The 17,259-nt window shown below is 41.5% G+C and overlaps 2 protein-coding genes across 3 annotated transcripts; one reads left to right on the top strand and one right to left on the bottom strand.

Annotated features, from left to right (window-relative positions):
• Positions 1-7,012: 7,012 nt before the first annotated feature.
• On the bottom strand, positions 7,013-13,978 carry NDUFS6 (NADH:ubiquinone oxidoreductase subunit S6). The gene is made up of 4 exons (XM_014264243.2): positions 13,846-13,978; positions 12,857-12,910; positions 8,242-8,364; positions 7,013-7,159 (listed from the first exon to the last, which is right to left on the bottom strand). Exons 1-4 carry the CDS (start codon positions 13,975-13,977, stop codon positions 7,094-7,096), a joined length of 375 nt encoding a protein of 124 aa, XP_014119718.2. The 5' UTR covers position 13,978; the 3' UTR covers positions 7,013-7,093.
• On the top strand, positions 13,960-14,853 carry MRPL36 (mitochondrial ribosomal protein L36). Of its 2 annotated transcripts, none has more exons than XM_014264309.3 (2): positions 13,960-14,092; positions 14,205-14,853. In XM_014264309.3, the coding sequence occupies exon 2, from the start codon at positions 14,215-14,217 to the stop codon at positions 14,530-14,532; it is 318 nt and encodes a 105-aa protein (XP_014119784.1). In that variant the 5' UTR covers positions 13,960-14,092; positions 14,205-14,214; the 3' UTR covers positions 14,533-14,853. The 2 variants fall into 2 exon arrangements, with proteins under 2 accessions (XP_014119784.1, XP_074402943.1); XM_074546842.1 differs by having other exon boundaries at positions 14,016-14,106.
• The last annotated feature ends 2,406 nt before the right edge of the window (positions 14,854-17,259 follow it).

Below are 17,259 nucleotides of genomic sequence, written 5' to 3'. Positions count from 1 at the left end.
TACTATTGTTCTGAAGCTTTCAGCACTTTTCAGTCAGTTAACAACTTTAGGTAAGAGCCTGCTTTAAAAGCAGATCAAAGTCATGAATAACTACATAAGTTATTGATGCATAAAATCATACCAGAAGAACTGAAACAAAATATTAGAACCAGAAAAAAATAGGGAATGAAGAAAATATATAAATTTATCACAACTTATAGAAGATAGAGTATCAGGAAAAATTTATACTGTAAGATGTAAGGCCCATAAATGTTGAATGTTTTAGGAAAAGTATTATGCTGTTGTGCATTTCTATTATTGGGTGAAATTAGGAATAGGCAGGTGGCAGATTACAAAAAGTTGTTCTAAATGAGGAAATTCTTCTCAAACAAGGATGTTTCTCATTAGACAAGGCCTGACACCAAGCAAAACTGTTTCCCAGAATTAGAAAGAAATACAAAACTGTGTCTGGTTATGCTAATATTTTCAGAGGAATGTAAAAGACAGAGATAGAACTGCTGACAAAGTGATTTGAACCACTCAGCTGAGCACACCCAAGCTCAATGACATCTCATACCCTCAAGTGGAAGGTCACACAGTAAGAAACAGAACGAGCATCCAGAACAAATCTGCAGCACACGAGACACAGCAGAAAACCAAGTCTGCATAAGTTTCCAACACTATGCTATCCAAGAAGGTGAGTGCAGTCCCTTGAATAAAAAGGGGGTTCCCTCTCTGCTATTTTATTTCTGCCTGCAGCAGCAATGTTCTTAATGCTAAGTTATTATATTCACTGTTGCTAGCAATATTTTAATGGGTTGAAAAATTGCTGAGGAATGAGTCACAAAATAAGTAAAAACTTGTTCTGCGCATGTTAGCAAAAGTAAACCAAGGTTTATACACACACAGGACACAGTGTACAAAAACCTTCATGGAGGTAAATTAACAGATACCAAACACTCTTTTAATGGAGCAGGAAACAGCCAGAATGAGCAGCAAGATGGTGCCATCAACAGCATCTTTAAATATTGTTGTATTAAATATATTTCTTGCAGTTTTCTAAATGCTCACCTGTGTTCCAAGAGGTAAGATCTATCAATGGAGGTAACAGGAAATGCTCTTCAACCAATTATTCTCAAAGTTATCCAGTCCTGCAGGTCTAAAAGTCTATACTGCAATTATATACCTAATATCCTTTCCATTTATCATTGGAACAGAACATATTTCACCACTGTTTAATATAAGTATCAGCTCTTTTCCAACCCATTGGACATAATTAGTTAAATATTTTCTCTCTTTTGAAAATGTCTGGGGTTTCTATCACTTTAATGCAACCACTATCAAAGATCATTGCTTGGTGTGTTTTAAGCCTTTTTTTTAGGGGGAGAAGAGGGGAGAGGAAGTGTTGAGAATTTATTTTTGGTTTTTAATATGCTTTAAAAATCCTTTCAATTGTTGTTTGCATTAAAAAAGACTGATGTTTTACTGATAAGTACAAATTTTCCTAACATTGTCTCAGGATTGTCAAAAATGTCTGAATCTGATGTCTAATTTATGCTAATTGGCATAAAAATCAGACATTTCATGATTAAACAGTAAACATTTTATTCCATGGCTATTCTTGAGGAAGATGTTATTATCCAGCATGGGAATTGCTTCATCAAAGCCATGGAAAATGTGAGAAGCCACTGGAATCCAGAGTGGCATTCAAATGGGTAAGCAAAACTTAGAAAAGTACAAGTCTCTTCAATCCAGAATCTGGTATAAGCATCAAGTGCACCACACAAGCAACACTGCCAAAAATAAAATTACAATAAACCGTTGGACTTCAGTTTGAATGGAAACAATCCTTTTACATTTTCATCCCAAAAGGTAGTGCAGATTTCACATATGTTCTCTTAAATGAGAGAGTGAGAACAGATCTGAAGTCCTCTAATTGTCCATGTCCTGAAGCACTGACTTTTTTTAATTTTAGTTTGTTCGGCTTTGTTAGACACTGAGTAGATGATGACAATTCTTCATCATGACTAATATCAGGATTTGAAGTTTGGTCTTTTTCCACATTGCTACAAAGCCAAATATTATTTTGCAACAGCAACGTTCAAGTCCCCATCACTCAGACCACTAGAATACTTTTTGTGGGAAAAAAAAGTTCAAGTCCTTCTTGAATCTTATTCAGAAAAAGGTCTGGAAGGCATTTTTAACAGCACCACTGTTGAATGGAACCACTATCTCTGGCCTGAGACATCCTTTATTTCAAAGACTGAGAATGGACCACTGCAAGGATATAATTACCTTTGGGACACAGTCCATAATGGTTTTCAGATTCCAGTCTTGTTTCAATTAATACACATTTTAGAATATACCAAGCTTAAAAATAGTCAGAAATGTTTCAGAATTTACTGCAACGTTCGATAAATTTCACACTGTGAAGCCTCCTTTCCCCTGGTCTGAATCTACTTGTCTATAGCTTCCAGCTATTAGAGCTCATCATTTTTAGCCAGACTAAAGATCCCATTATCAAGGTTTTGTTCCCTGCATTTGTACTGGTAGACCCTGATCAAGTCATTCTCTTAACCTCATTTATAAGGAAATGCAAAGACAAAGCTTGTTAGATCTTTCACTACACAATACATTTTCTACTCTTTTAATTAGTACCATGGCTTTCTCTGAACATTCTCTAACATAGCCATATTAATTAATGAACCACAGATTTCAAACTGGACTTGGTATTCAAGTAACAAACGCACTCGTGTAAAATTCAAAAAGATGTTCCTGCTGAACACATCTCTATTTTTCCCTCCCAAGTTCATAAAAGTTATTTAAGACACAGAATTGGGCTGGAAATTCACAGCATTTGATGAGCAACAAACTCCCCTAGTCAAATGCAGCAGTCAGTATTTCCTGTAACCTGAAGTTATTAGGGCTGCTACTCACACAGGATAAATTGCAAATCAGGCTGATACAATTATCACTTCAAAGAAATACATTTTTTACAATAAATATGGACAGCATTTCATTTTTGAAACACATTCAGCTTTGTGCTAGTCTTGGCTAAGTGGCAGTGAACAGAATCACTGCTGAATCCTCTCCCTTAACAATGCTTCAACCTTTCAATCCTCAGCAAACCATCAGTAGCTATTACATGTTTTTTTTAGGACACTGCTAAGAAGCTAAGTGCCATAGGACTGAGAAAGGATGCCGTGAGGGTCCAAAAAGAATGCATCCCTTCAGCAAGGAGTCTCATTTAACACTGACAGTTACACACCTAAGAATTATCTACCCTTTAACACATATAGAATATGTGAAGTGTTACTGATTGATTACACAAGACTTGCCTTTCTGAATCAAAATATGGACTACTAACTCTAATCTTCGAAGAAATCAGAGGATATTACATTTACACTTTATCAACCACTTTTCCTAATTTCATCAAAAATACATCATGCTAACTTGACATGGTCTGGCTTTCCTATAACTCATGTTGATTGGCACTAATTATACAACACTTCTTTAATTCATTATTAATTAGGTCCCTTATTATTTTGCCCAGAAGTGATGTCAAACTGACAGACATGTAATTATTCAGGTCATGCCTTTTACCCTTTGAATGTTGGCACATTAGCCATTTTTGTGCTCTTCTTCCAGTACTTCAAATCTTATAAAAAAATCAGCATTAATGCTCCAGGAAGCTCATTGGACAGCCCTGTTGAAACTCATTATCTGAGCATTCCAATTTAAAAATGGCTAAATTTAGCTGCTACTAAAGAGCAACCCCTTGAGTGCCTATTACTGGAAATTACTGCATTGACTTCCTATTATACAATTACATAATATAACACATAATATTAGATTTACATACATCTTTTCATTTGCCAATCTTTTTACACCACTTTACAATTCCACCACATCCCTCTCATGTTAGACCAACACATCTGCTTGATTCTAAAGTAAATTCAGTGCTCCATACTTGCCTTAGTTATGCCTACTATCAGCCTTCTGTTCTCATTTTCCTTTAACCATTTACGACATACATTATTACTTAACTTTACAGCTCTCCTAGCTGTTCACCAAACATGGGGATAAGTTTTTCACCCATGTGGCCTCCTTTACCACTGGCTCTAAGCCAACAAGTATTGCCTCTCAAAACAATGTGCACCACTAGCAGGGAACACACTAAAAAATGCCAACAATGTGGATATTACAAATGCTGTATTTTGTCTGATACTTACAAGAGCATTAAATAAAAAGGGCAAGTACTAATGGCAGGTCAGAGGGTGAGAAATTTAGAAATTTGCTGATTTGGAGAAGACTTTTACAAAAGCAACTTCCAGAGTACAAGCAGATGCCATGCAAATGAAAAATTTTAGAAAAAGTGCTTTTACATATTGTGCCGTAGTCATAATAATGATTTGTGCTCTTGTAAACAGAACGTGCCTTGTTAATACATTTTAGCTAATTTTTAATTAGAGGACAGAGAGCTACCAAGTAATGTGGGGAAAAATATGGATGGTCCTTATTTATTTTGGGAGTTTCAATACATAGTGACTTTCACTTTAATAAATGAAGCAACAAAGGGGGAAAAAGCCTATCTGGTTTTACTAGGAAAACAAGATGAAGTTGAGACCGTTATCATGTGTTGGTACTTTCCATTCCCCTAGTGACAGAGTATAAACTATGGTTTGTACTCCACTAATCAGAGACTGTAGTTCCAGCCTGGGATAAATTATTTATGATAAACAAAACAGTGACTAACAGAATCTAAGTCTGAAAGTTTTATTCCATATTGCTTTCATGTCTGAATTTGTGGCCTAAGAACTGCAAAGCTGCTTTGATACTTACCTGGTTTAGTCTACCCTTACTTTGATATGATGTGTTCTGGTCTATCCTCACACGTCCATTTCCACATGCATCTGCTCGGTGCAACCAGTAAAGTTTAGTTCTTGCTTTCCCCCTCTTCTTTTTCCTGCAAATCAAGGCTGGCCTTTCCACAGGTATGTGGATGGCATAGTTCAAAGTGCAAGACTTCATATAAACAATCATTCCCACGTAGATACATGAACCTAGCACACAGGAACTGATATGAAGCAAAGTCTGAAGTCTTCCTATGGAGATCACTGGAGCAAAGCAGAGGCCGTCGTTTCACGGGTGTCAACAGCTTCACACAGCACAAGTACTTCAGGGAGAACATCCAAGAACAGCATTCCATAGTTCAGACCAGTGGGATGGGATTTGTCTGGGTCCTCAGCAGATGCCGTGCCAATTTAAACATTGTTAATTTATTATGAGCAGCAGTGATCCAAGCAGATATATTATTCATTAGAACATCAAAGGTCCAAGGAAGAGGACTGTATACAATTATTTGTTTCAGGTCTCTTTGAAGAGATGATTGCACCATGAGAGAACTCTGCCAGCCAAAATATCCTACAAACTGGTAGAGAGCCAGAGTAAAATGCAACCAGATTTATGCTTCAAGAGAGACACTGATAGTTCAAGCATAAGACTTATCAGAAAACTGTTCATAACATTCCATTTATGCTGTTGACAGATCATTTGCATAAGATTGCAAATTACTGGGTTTCATGGAAGGTTCTGTTCCCATCTTTGTATGTGCTCAGGTGCTACTCTAAACACAACATATGTTAACTTGGCCACTGCACTAACTTTACAAAATGACAGCCTTTGTAACAGAGCCTGGCCTTATAGAAAGGTCATGCTCAGTAACCTACACTGCACAAGAATGCATAACTCTAATTAGTGCTTCCTAAATCTAGGTCATTACAAAGAATAAATTGACAGCCAGATCACTGAAACCAGCAGCAATAGAAATGAGAAAAAGTGAGGGGAAGAATAAGGGGAAAGAGACAGAAAGAGATAAAGCTTTTCTAGGTAGAGTGAATGAAAAAAGAGGAGGGGTGTCCATGCAATACAGCCTCTATACAAATGACTTCTACAGACAGAACCATTCAGACCTTGCTTTAAGCCTGAGTTGGTCCATCTTCATCTATATATTGACACAAGCAAGTTAAGCAGCTTTAGGCCCACATGATTTGGTTCAACTTGATACAACCACATCAATCTAACTATGTAAACTGCAGGTTTAGAATCCTACCCTGTTAAACTTTAGACAAGCAGCAAGCACTCGCTGGGACCATGCCCCATCACCAGCATTTAAACAAAAAGTAATTTACTCTCAACAGATTAAAATGCTTTGTGGAGCAAAGACCAAACCAAACTCAGAACCTTCTGCTCCAGACAGAGGCCCTGTTTGAAAGTCATGCTCACATGATGGAATGCTACCTAAGTGAAATCAAGCAAGTGGGTAGATATGTCCCACACCAGCCTCACACAGCCTAGGCAGATGCTCTCAGTGTCAAATTACCTCTATTAAAGGAGCAGAAGCTACCATCTGTAATGGAGCAATGCCTGCTTTGAGTCTGACAAGACCCAGCTCCTAGAGAGGCTTTGGGGGTGAATCTCAATCAGAACAGATACACTCTCACCCCTTCAAATGAAGGGCAAATGGTTATGTCCTCACCTTTCACACGTGCCAGCTTGGGTAGTTCTCCAGCTCACACTGATTACCATTCCAGGCACTGGTGGCTTCTTTTAAACAGGTCACAAGAGCAGCTACTTAATTCAGGGCTGACAATCTTGCCTCCAGGAGTGAGTACTGTAATGCTGAGTATCATAATATCTTTGTATTTCCATTTGGGAATCTAGCTGTAGATACTGGACCGTAAACCAATTAGGAGTGTCACATAGTGACAAAAGACAAACACCTAGGATAATTAATCACCCAGTAAACAATTACAGCTCATTCAGTGTTGAAAAGAATACATACCTACCCAGTACAAACCAAACCTATCTACAGCCAAACACCAACTCTAAGCCTGCAAGAAGTCTGCCAGACATGAAAACTAAATTAAGTACAAAGCAGATATTGTAATACCATTCAGCTCTCAAATACCTGACAAGCTGGGTTTTAAAAATGTAAAGACTGGACTTTCCATAGTTAAGATAAACACAAATCTTGGCTTTCTAAATCTTTTGTTTATTTATAGTTGAACGTTAACATCGGAACAGAAATCTGCAAGCACACAGCGATGATCATTCAGTGATGCTTCTGTTTAAACTGAAGTCCACAGTATCCACATGTTCCGGTCTTTGTCTCTTTGTCCTGCACAAATATAAAAATACAACAGCTCCATTTTCACTTTATAAAATTACAATTTTTCTCTTATTTATTTGTGCCATCTTAAAACAAATCAATATTGCCAAAGTACAGATTTCAGTCTTTTTTGAAACACTGGAAGCAAATATTCTTCAACGGTATGGTACATGTCAAATGCATCAACATAAAAAGATCAGGAGTGTGCTACAGAAGTTAAGGCTGAAGTGTTTCCTAAGTGTTACAAATCAGAACCTCCAAACATTTGACTTTAGATAATGTAAAATGAATTTTTACAAAATTATTACTTTGTTCAAAATATAAATGCTTATGATTCTAATTAGGAGTCATAACAACACTGACATTTAAGGACACCAGCCCTTCCCCACCATTCTTCCGAGCATTAGGAAATGTCAAAGTTCAGGTGAGCACACAAAGATTTTAAAACATCTGCAATCAGGCTCTACCTGAGAACAGGACCTAAGCAACAGCTCATCAACTAAGGTCATAGGACAGTAGCCTCAATATTTTTACTCTCTAGAACAAGAATACACTGGAAATTATCTCTGCTGTCAGCAGGAGGATAAGACAACATTTATTCTTCATTCTCTGGCCATGACTGAAATATTTAGTCTTCAGAACTACCAAGATTCCCAAAGACTGAAAGAGGATTTGGTTTGTTTGGTTTGCTTTCTTCTTTTTCCCTTGAACTTGCAAGATTGAAAATAAACTATATCCCTGAAAATACTGCAAATGTATGGTCAAACTACGTGGTGGCATTTAAATAATGAGAGTTCCAAAACGCAGCAAGGATGTTAATTTTTACTCTCAGTGGTTGCTCTTACTACTTCACCTGATTTCTTTTAAAAAATGTACTGTCCTACTAAACAAACTAAAATTTCAAAAAGGAATCTCTATAACTTCAAATGGAAGGCCTCTAACTCTTCTGACTTATATCAGGCACCAAATAAAACGAGCACCTCAGGTGGTTACTCATTTTATTTTGTTAAACTAGCATTCCAAAAACCAGATAACCTTACAAAAAAAGAATGCACAGGCAAAACATGCTATATGCAGAATAATGACATTACCAAGTTGATGTATACTTTGGGATGTCCCAAAGCTCCACCACCACCATCGCATGAGATCACTCTGCTTTCAACTTGACTCACAGGCTGCTCTGCTATCAAATCAATTGCAAAATTCTTGTTCACCTGTAAGGAAAAGAGGGAAACTTTCAGATACCATCCCCACTCAAACAGAAAGGAACTGCTATCTGCTGCCTCCTCAGGCAGTTCCACTACAGCCTTTTTGAAAAATTCCTGTTTGGGGTTCCTCTTAACTCCTCCACCATCTCTAAGGCTCTGCTATAAGCCAGATCAAGGAACTGTACACTAAACTCTGCAAAAGTAATCTCTTTCCCCTGATATACAGGCCACATCAGTGCTCAGGTTTCAATAGATTCAGCAGAAAGGTGAGCAGGAACAAGTAGACAAGAACAGAAAATATTTAGCCAATACTGTATTCTGCTTTAGTGACTACATGATAAAATTGCAGAAGAATCTCTGCTGATAAACTCAAAAATAATAGTGAGACAAGTAAGGTCAGGCATGAGATAAAACAACTGCTGGCAATTTAGAGTCTCTAGCCATGTACCTTATTCTATCACTGCAGAGGAATCTCATGAAAACATGAATGTGGTGCATAACAACAGTCAGAAAGACAAACTGTTTAGTATCAGAAAAAGGAAAAACCTCTAAATACCACTATTCCACTCTGTAAATCCATCATACACACTTCCTGAATACCCACATGACTGACAAGAAGGGCTTCTTCCTAGAGCACACCTGCATGGCCTGGAAAACACATGTCTGGGCAGGCTGATGACACAGCAGCTTGTCCCTCAGCAGGACCTACAGCAATCCAACACTCCCCAAGTGTGCACTGAGGAGATAACCACTGCTACAATTCAGGGTAAAGAGTATTTCAGGAGGGCCACCTTTTTCAAAGGCACATATACGCATGAATATCAAATAATATGCACAAAGGAGGCAGTATCTACTGCTCTGTGTGTAAACATGCCTGCATTGGAATAAATATGAGATTCTTGGGAAGAAGACAGCTATGTGTCCATTACATAAATCCCTAGGAACCATAATGGTGTTTTCATATACTCCTAGTATGCAACAACTTAGCATCTTCCAGCCAAGTCTCACATTAAGTCTCTGCATTTTTTGGTACAGTAATGGAAAAGTCAGTTTTGCCAACTAAGAACTTGCCCTTGCCAAAAGAAGATGATAGCTAAAAATAGTTAACAAAAAAATTAGGTAAAATGAAAATGGTAACGTCAAGAACCCCACTGTCTGAGGCTTCATCTACAAGTCATGTAATTTTCACCAAACAGCAAGAACTTTTACTGCTGTTCTTAATAACACTCAAAATTGTGCATCCTTCATTTTGTGCTAAAGGAGGAGGGAGATAAAGCCATTATATACCTTTGCTTCAAGATCAGAAGCAAGAACTCCACTCATCCCAGCACCTCTTAACCACAAAAGGTACTTGTGGGGAAAGAGAGAAGCAAAGACCTCTCATCTACCCTATAGCTAAGACTTGTCTGTGGTTCAGCCTACTAAACAAGACACAGTCTAGGAAAACACTCCACAAATAAGGCAAAGTGGTTGTAGTTACAACATAAGCCTTTGACTAAAGCACAGCAGCACTCAGCAGGAAGAGGCTGATTCCCTCAGCACATCCAGATGTACCGTGCCCCAAGCATAAATCACTGGGCTATTTTTTTCCTGACAGAGTGGCAATTTGGCAATTTTGTTGCTGCTTCTTCCCATCTATCCACCTGTGCCAGTTCATGGTCTGGGAAATCAAAGAGATAAAACCAAACTTGGATTTGATCTCGCTCCAAAGATGTAGAGGGAAGGCAGGAGAAAATATTTAAAACAGGCAAGCACTGAGGTGAGCCCTCCTCACACCTTCAGCTGCTGCACCAGCCCAATAGAAAGGGCAGAGCTGAAGTGGGAATAGCAGTGTTGAAATAAGTCCTGCTCTACCTTAGGGATTACAGAGAGGCAGGATGACTTGGTTGGACTGTAGCAGATGCAGTTTAGCAGTTATCATTATCACTTTTGTTATCATCTTATTGCAGGGGTTCCATACTGCTGTCTCCTATCACAAAAGTTTCATGTCTTCTCAATGTTTTCTCATGAGCAGCTCCTCAGAGCACTGATTCTTTCTTCTTCACAAAGCAGCCAACTGACTCCAGATCCCTTTTCACCCAGCCACCCCATTCTCACTGGTTACAGCTGTGGCTGTTAAAGTCAGGCCTGCTCCTAATCTTTGATCACTGGCCCAGCTGCAACTCCTTAGGGGTAAGATTACTCTCTGCACTATCTGTATTTTCTTATATTCTGTCCCACTACAAGTTTTCTCACAGCTTCCTGCTTTAGGCCCTTGCCAGAAGCACTAATCCCCTGTTCTCCACAGAGACCCAATGATTTTAGCTAAAACACATGGATGTCACTAACAGCTGGACTGGCAGAACCGAGGGCAATAAGCACATACTCTAGGCCATGCCCCTGGGCCTGGCCACCTGAAGCACACAGGCCCAGACACCCTGACTGGGGGAAGAGTCCAGAGGCTGTGTCCCCCCAAAGAGGAAAGCCACCATGGCTGGAATGGGCTGATCTCGAGCAGGACTCAACCACCTGGACCTACTGATGGCAAAGGGAAGAAGCGACCGAGAAAGAACAGTCACTAGGAGAACTTCTGCTTCAGAAGAAACATGACAACATTCAGACTACAGACAGCTGTCAACCCTAATAATGGCAGCTGAAACACACTGTGGGATTGTGGGGGGATAGAATATAAGAAAATACAGATAGTGCAGAAAGTAATCTTACCCCTAAGGAGTTGCAGCTGGGCCAATGATCAAAGATCAGGAGCAGCCTGACTTTAACAGGCCACAGCTGTAACCAATGAGAAGCAGATGCTATAAAAGAGTGGGGTGGCTGGGTGAGAAGGGACCTGGGGTCAGTTGGCTGCTTTGAGAAGAAGAAAGAGTCAGAGCTCTGAGGAACTGCTCATGAGAAACACCAAGAAGGTATGAAACTTTTGTGATAAGGAGACAACAGTATGAGTCCCCTGTAATAAGATGACAATGCGGGATAATGGCAAAGCCAAAGCTCCTAGAGAGAGATCCTATTAATAGGCACAGACCATTTAAAGTATTTAATGAGTAAGTTTTGTCCCAATTTCACCATTAAAGCTTAGCATTAAGCCTCACTTAGCAGACACAGAGCTTGGCTTTTGCTGGAGAAGGAAGAACTGGGCTGAACTGAAAACCTGGGATGCTCCACACCACATAGAGTCTGAAATTACTTGATGGAAAGGGCACGTTAGAGGGACCACTGCCCCATGGAGAATTAGGATTAAGGAGCGTTTCCTACAAAGTTACACAAGTAGCAGAGACACCAGTGGTACACTTGCGAGAGACCTACTTTGCCAACTATCATCCCTGAAGTAAGCCAATTCAGCATTTTAAGTGACATTTTCATTTAATTATTTCACGTGTAGAATCCCCACTTTTGCCACACACCATGAGTTAAATTGTATCTGTCACACAGTGAGGTAAACTCAATATGAAAACTCAGAAATTAGTGTAATTAGTTCAGGTTAATTTAGGACAAGAAGAATTATATGAAACTACTTTAAAAACTACCACACCTCATATTTAATGTCTCTGTTGAACGTAAACATTTACAGCATTAATATTAAGGCACTATTCAAAGGCTCAGGCATTGAGGAATACATTTGAGCTGCAATAATTCTGTTTCTATCCCAAAGGCCAGCAGATCCCTCCGGGAGCTGTGCTGCTTGATCAGAGAAAACTCAGTGCTAAAGGACTTTTCATACAGTGGGTATGTGAAATTTTAAGCAGCAGCAACAGGGCCGCCTTTAGAGCACTGCACTTGGATGATGCTGGTATTACCAGACTTTGCATTTGAGGCTTCATTATTTCAGAATAGCCTGCATTTTACTTTTATTTGTTTCATTACTCTTTCAGTAAATGCTTCTCAGGCTCATTAAAAATGTAATTTGGGTAAAGATCAGAATTTTAACTAACGGAAGCAAATTAACCTTCAAAACAGATGTAAACATACATAAACAGATGCAAAATTCAGCAGAGTATTTAATGATGTGTTTTTTTCTGAATATAAATGTGCTAAAAACATGCAACCTCTTAAAACACATGCTTAATCTTCCAAGTTTAAGATGTTCAAATGCCTACAACTCTAACATTCTAAATGCAAGCACTTAGCAAATGTAGAGTAAGTCTTAAGTTTTTCAAGTTTACCAAAAGCAGGGAGGTAAGACAGAAGCAACCATAAGCTGCCTTAAAAAAATTTTTCATCATAGTGAAAAAAACTCCATTGAAACCCCAAATCCAAACCAATCTGGTGTTGTAGAGTTTGGGTTTTTTTTTTTTTGTTGTTTTTTTTGGGTTTTTTTGCTCATTGGTTAGTAGGCTTTGGTTGTGAGGTTTGGATTTAGTAGATTTCTTGCTTGTTGGGGTTTTTTGGGGCTTTTTGGATTTGAGGCTTTTTAATGACAATGAAGTTGAGGACACTACTATTAGATAAAGGAAAAAAACCCATAAACTACCCCCTCCCCATGAAAAATAGTAGAATGAGTTACCTCCTTTTGTCGTCCAACAAATCTAACTCTTCTATAATCCTTCTCATCATATACCTAGAGTGTAAAATAAACTTGATCTTATTTACAGAGCAACATCTATAAACATAGAACAAAAAGACTTAGAAAATAAATATACTGAGATACTGAAATAAAGAAAATAAACTGAATTCCACATTGGAAAGTACAACAGACAAGGAAACTGGTGGTGTTGGGGCTGGCATGAAAGCCGGTAAACAGAAGTGCCTGATCACAGAGATGAGCACAAATGCATTACTTATAATGCCACTCCTGGGTCTCACCTAGGTGATAAACTAAACCGGGAAATTCAGGTTTCATATGTATTTCTGTTCTGCTAACTACAGTGCCAGCTTCCCCAAGTTAGCTCCACCTGCCATCCTCTCTCCCATCTCAAGGCACCACACCAGCCTCAGCTTCTTCGTTGGAAAAGGGATAACCTGGAGTTACAAGGGACTGACACAAGGGTGCCTCCCCATCTGTCAACCCTTCGGCCGGGTCACAGGTCGGATTCGGACCGGAACGCTCGGTAATGGCCAATGACCCCGATCCTGACCAAGGGGGGTTTTTTGTTTTCTTTCCGAAACAGCGCGCACCTCCTGTGTACGGATCACCCAGGAGCATGAATTCCCACTGTGCGCGCTGAACGGAGAATCACAAAATAAATTAGGTTGGAAAAAAACTCTGACATCGTCAAACCCAACCAGGACCCAACGCCACCATGTCAAGCAGACCGTGGCACTAAGCGCCACATCCAGCCATTTCCTGAGCACCTCCAGGGACGGACGCGCCACCGCCTCCCGGGGCGGCCGATTCCAGTACCCAACCAGTGTTTACGGCAAGAAATTCCTCCCGGTGTCCACCCTAAGCCTCCCTGTTACGTTACATCACATCACACCACATAAGCGCGCTGCCCGCGGCCCCGGCGGGGCGCGCCCGCCGCCCTCCCGGCGCACAGGGCCCCGCGTGCTCACCTGCCCCGTGTGTGTCACCAGCTCGCCGGTGTCGGAGGCCCGCACACCATAGGGCCGGGTGGCAGCGGCGGCAGCCAGCAGCGGGCGGCTCCGCGGCAGCAGCCAGCGGAAGGTCGCGGCGGGCGCCGCCATCTTCGCGCCGCCCACGTGACTCCCGGGTGGGCCTGGCCCCGCCCCGGTTCCTGCGCGCGCTTCCGGCGGCGGGAGGGACGCGTGGCCGCGGGCGCGGAGCGGCGCTCTCCGCGGGGTGAGCGGGCAGCGGTATCCTCAGCGGGGCGGGTGGTGTGGGGGCAGCGGTGGGAGAGGAGGAGGGGAGCGGGAGCGGTACGTGTGTCCTGACCGGCGCGCTGTCCTCGCAGGGTGCCGAGCATGCTGTCCCTCCTGGTCAGGGCCGCCGCCACGGCCGCCCCGCTGCGCTCGCTGTGCCGCTCGTCCCTGTGCTCGCTGGCCCCGTGGGGACGCGCGGCGGGGCTGCCCGCGGGCTGTCCGAGCTGGGCCCCGCCGCCGTGGCGGGCGCCCCGCGGGCTGCTGGCCGTGCCGCCGCCGCCCGGGCCGCCGCCGCCCGCCGGGCTGAAGACGAAGACGGCGCTGAGGAGGCGCTGCAAGGACTGCTACATCGTGCGGCGGCGCGGGCGGCTCTACGTGTGCTGCAAGAGCAACCCCCGGCACAAGCAGCGCAAGGGGTAGCGCCGGGCGGAGCCCGCAGCCCCACGGTCACCGGGAGCTGGCAGCTGGGGACACGGGTCCCGGAATCGTGACAGTGTGTCATCTGTGGAACACCGAGAGCGGGGTGCGGTCTTGACGGCCCTTGCCGGAATTTCAGGCCTTGGATGCGGAGAACTGAAGTGGGAAACAACAGGCTTCAGGATCTCTGGTCGTCGTCTTAATCGTGAAGCCTTAAAATCACCGCGCTGTTAAATTAGGAAGGGTGAAGCTGGATCACTGGACTCTGAGTTGCACTTGGGTTTAATTAAGCGAAATAAAAATAAACTTCATTGATTTTCATTACTACAGCGCACTGCCCTTTTTTTCTTGAACCCTTCCCCCCCCCAAGATGTTGATAACAAAACCAATAGTTTCAAACTCAGGTGGGCAATTTCAGATTCCTCCTAACTAGCCCTAAAATTCTGCCAAGCTTTGGGCTCACTCTCATAGACTGGTTAGGCATAAGAATATTTTTCTTTTCTTGGGTCCCTTGAAAGAACTCTCTCCTAAGAGGTGTGGAGAGAATGACTGAGAGCAGTAATGCCTCAGAGGTCATATAGACAAGCTAGACATTGAATGCAAATTAGTGGATTGCTATCCATTAATTAATTAGAGCCAAAATTGCGTCAGTCACCAGTGGTATTCCTCACACTTCTCAATATGACTCTGCTTGAGGCAGGAGTGTTAGATCATCCTCTGAACTGCAAGTTCTTGGCAAATGGTGCTAAACTAAACTTTTAGAAAACTGTCCTATTACAGCTACAGGTTTGCCAGAGTACTGTGAGAAAGTGTCCCCGACTTGGAAGAGGTGAAATTGGTTGAGCACTGTGTTTGAAGTTGCTGTAACATTGGATAGTATGATGACTTGAAGATCTTTTCTGCCCAGTTGTAATTCCACAACTTTACATTAACTTGTATAATTTATATATTTTTGTTTAGTGCTTGTAGACAATGAGACTCTAAGCCTGTGAAGCTGTAGCTAAGCATTCCAGAGGCAATAATTATTGGTTTTCCATAGGTTGGGTTGTTCGTCTTTTCATTCATCTATCTCATCACTGGAAATGAGGGTTTGGAAAGAGAAGAGCCAGGTTAGTTAACATACACATCCATCTTAGCGGGCATTCAAATGAATTCATGGCAGTGGGAGGACAGAGAACAGGCTGGCTTCATCTAACTAGAGAGACAGATTGATTCAAAATGTGTAAGGCTCCTCAAAATCAAAGAACCTTGAAGTAGTGGAAAACTTGATGTGCTTTGAGAGGTTTGATTGAAATTTGGATGCTCATGAAAAAGAACTTCTAAATACCCATAGCCCCGTAGCTTGTGGATGAAAGTAAAATGTAAGCAGAGAAATTTCTTGGAAATATTTTACACTTTTAACGTGCTTTGACAATTAAGCTTTCTTAGGAACTGAAGATTTTAAAAGCTCTGATTCTCAGTGTTAATGCAACACATTTGTTGGTGTGTGCTGTGTGTTTTGTTCCAGCAGAACAAAAGGCCTGTGTGCTGTGAACCTCTGTGATACCTTGTGAGTTTACCTATTAGTACACCTTTAAAGTAAACAGCTTATGACCAAAAAAACCAGTGTTTTCCAGGCCTACCCACTTTTCTGGTGGATAGTAAGGACTGACTTGTGGATTGGGCATGAGATGAAATGAGGGTCTGTTTGTTGGTTGGGCTTTTTAGGAAAGAGAGTTGGCAGGTGCTCTTACAGCCTCACAAGCAGCTCCTGGATACACAGCAAACTATGCTGGTGGGTTACTGAGGAGGTACTCAGACATTTAAGGGCTCTCTTGCCAGGAGCAGTGTCAGATGGTTGAGACACCTGCAAGTAAGAATTGCCAGGGTGAGGAGCACCAGTCATTACCTGGGAAGGCTTTCTGAATTCAGCGGTGTGTGGGACCCTGAGACAAGTTCACTCTGCCAGGCTGGTGTGAAATACGGTCTGCATTCAGAAATTGAGAGATATTTAGGGCTAGGATTACTGTGCAGCAGAGAGAGGCACAAGTTACTGTTTTCATCTCTCCCTTTGGCCTAAGACAAGCTTTTATACAGTGCTGACTCAGCATCTTATTTCAACAACTTACAATGTGGAAAATTTTTTTCCTAATTAAACCCTTTGAATGTAGGGCTGCTGGTGAGAAACATGAGATGTGAAGTAATTTGAATTCAAATGTTTATTATGGCTGTAAACAGTTCATGTGTCATTGTCTGAACATTCAGTTTGAGGTACCTGGTGTGGAACATTCATGGCCATTGCTGAAACAGCATATTTGGTTGTGCTTAATAGATTTTGGAAAGTGGATTATAGGATTAGAAGCTAGGAGGTTCTGAATTGTAATTGTACTCTGCCACTGACTTGCTGTGTAATCTTGAAAAGGTAATTTTGCCTTTGTCTCAATTTTTCCATCTGTTAGGCAGGAGTATTGAATCTCACACTTGTAAGTACTATTTTTTTAGTTGATGTCTACAAACTGTTACAGAGGTGTTCTAAAAAAATCAAATTCTATAGCCTTCTGTAATTTGAATGACATGAGGAAAGTGACTGTAGCTGGGGGTGATGCATGTTTGTTTTAGGTTTGTTTAGAGCAACTGCAAAATGAGCAGGTGAAATAATTCAGCCAGTAGCCTTGTGGTTGATAGGCACGGATTCAAGTCCTTCATTACAGACCTTTTGAATGTTGTGCTACTTCAACAGCTGTTGGCAAA

Source organism: Zonotrichia albicollis, chromosome 1 (assembly GCF_047830755.1).
Source record: "Zonotrichia albicollis isolate bZonAlb1 chromosome 1, bZonAlb1.hap1, whole genome shotgun sequence".
Classification (NCBI taxonomy): Eukaryota; Metazoa; Chordata; class Aves; order Passeriformes; family Passerellidae; genus Zonotrichia; species Zonotrichia albicollis.
This window is presented reverse-complemented; position numbering and strand designations above follow the sequence as displayed.

Excerpts from the sequence above, each read along its gene's own strand:
- NDUFS6 (XM_014264243.2), bottom strand. The coding sequence starts at position 13,977 with ATGGCGGCGCCCGCCGCGACCTTCCGCTGGCTGCTGCCGCGGAGCCGC. Across the intron at positions 12,911-13,845 it reads TGGTGACACACACGGGGCAG|GTATATGATGAGAAGGATTA; the intron begins GTGAGCACGCGG and ends TTTACACTCTAG. Across the intron at positions 8,365-12,856 it reads TTGTTGGACGACAAAAGGAG|GTGAACAAGAATTTTGCAAT; the intron begins GTAACTCATTCT and ends TTTTCCTTACAG.
- MRPL36 (XM_014264309.3), top strand. The coding sequence starts at position 14,215 with ATGCTGTCCCTCCTGGTCAGGGCCGCCGCCACGGCCGCCCCGCTGCGC.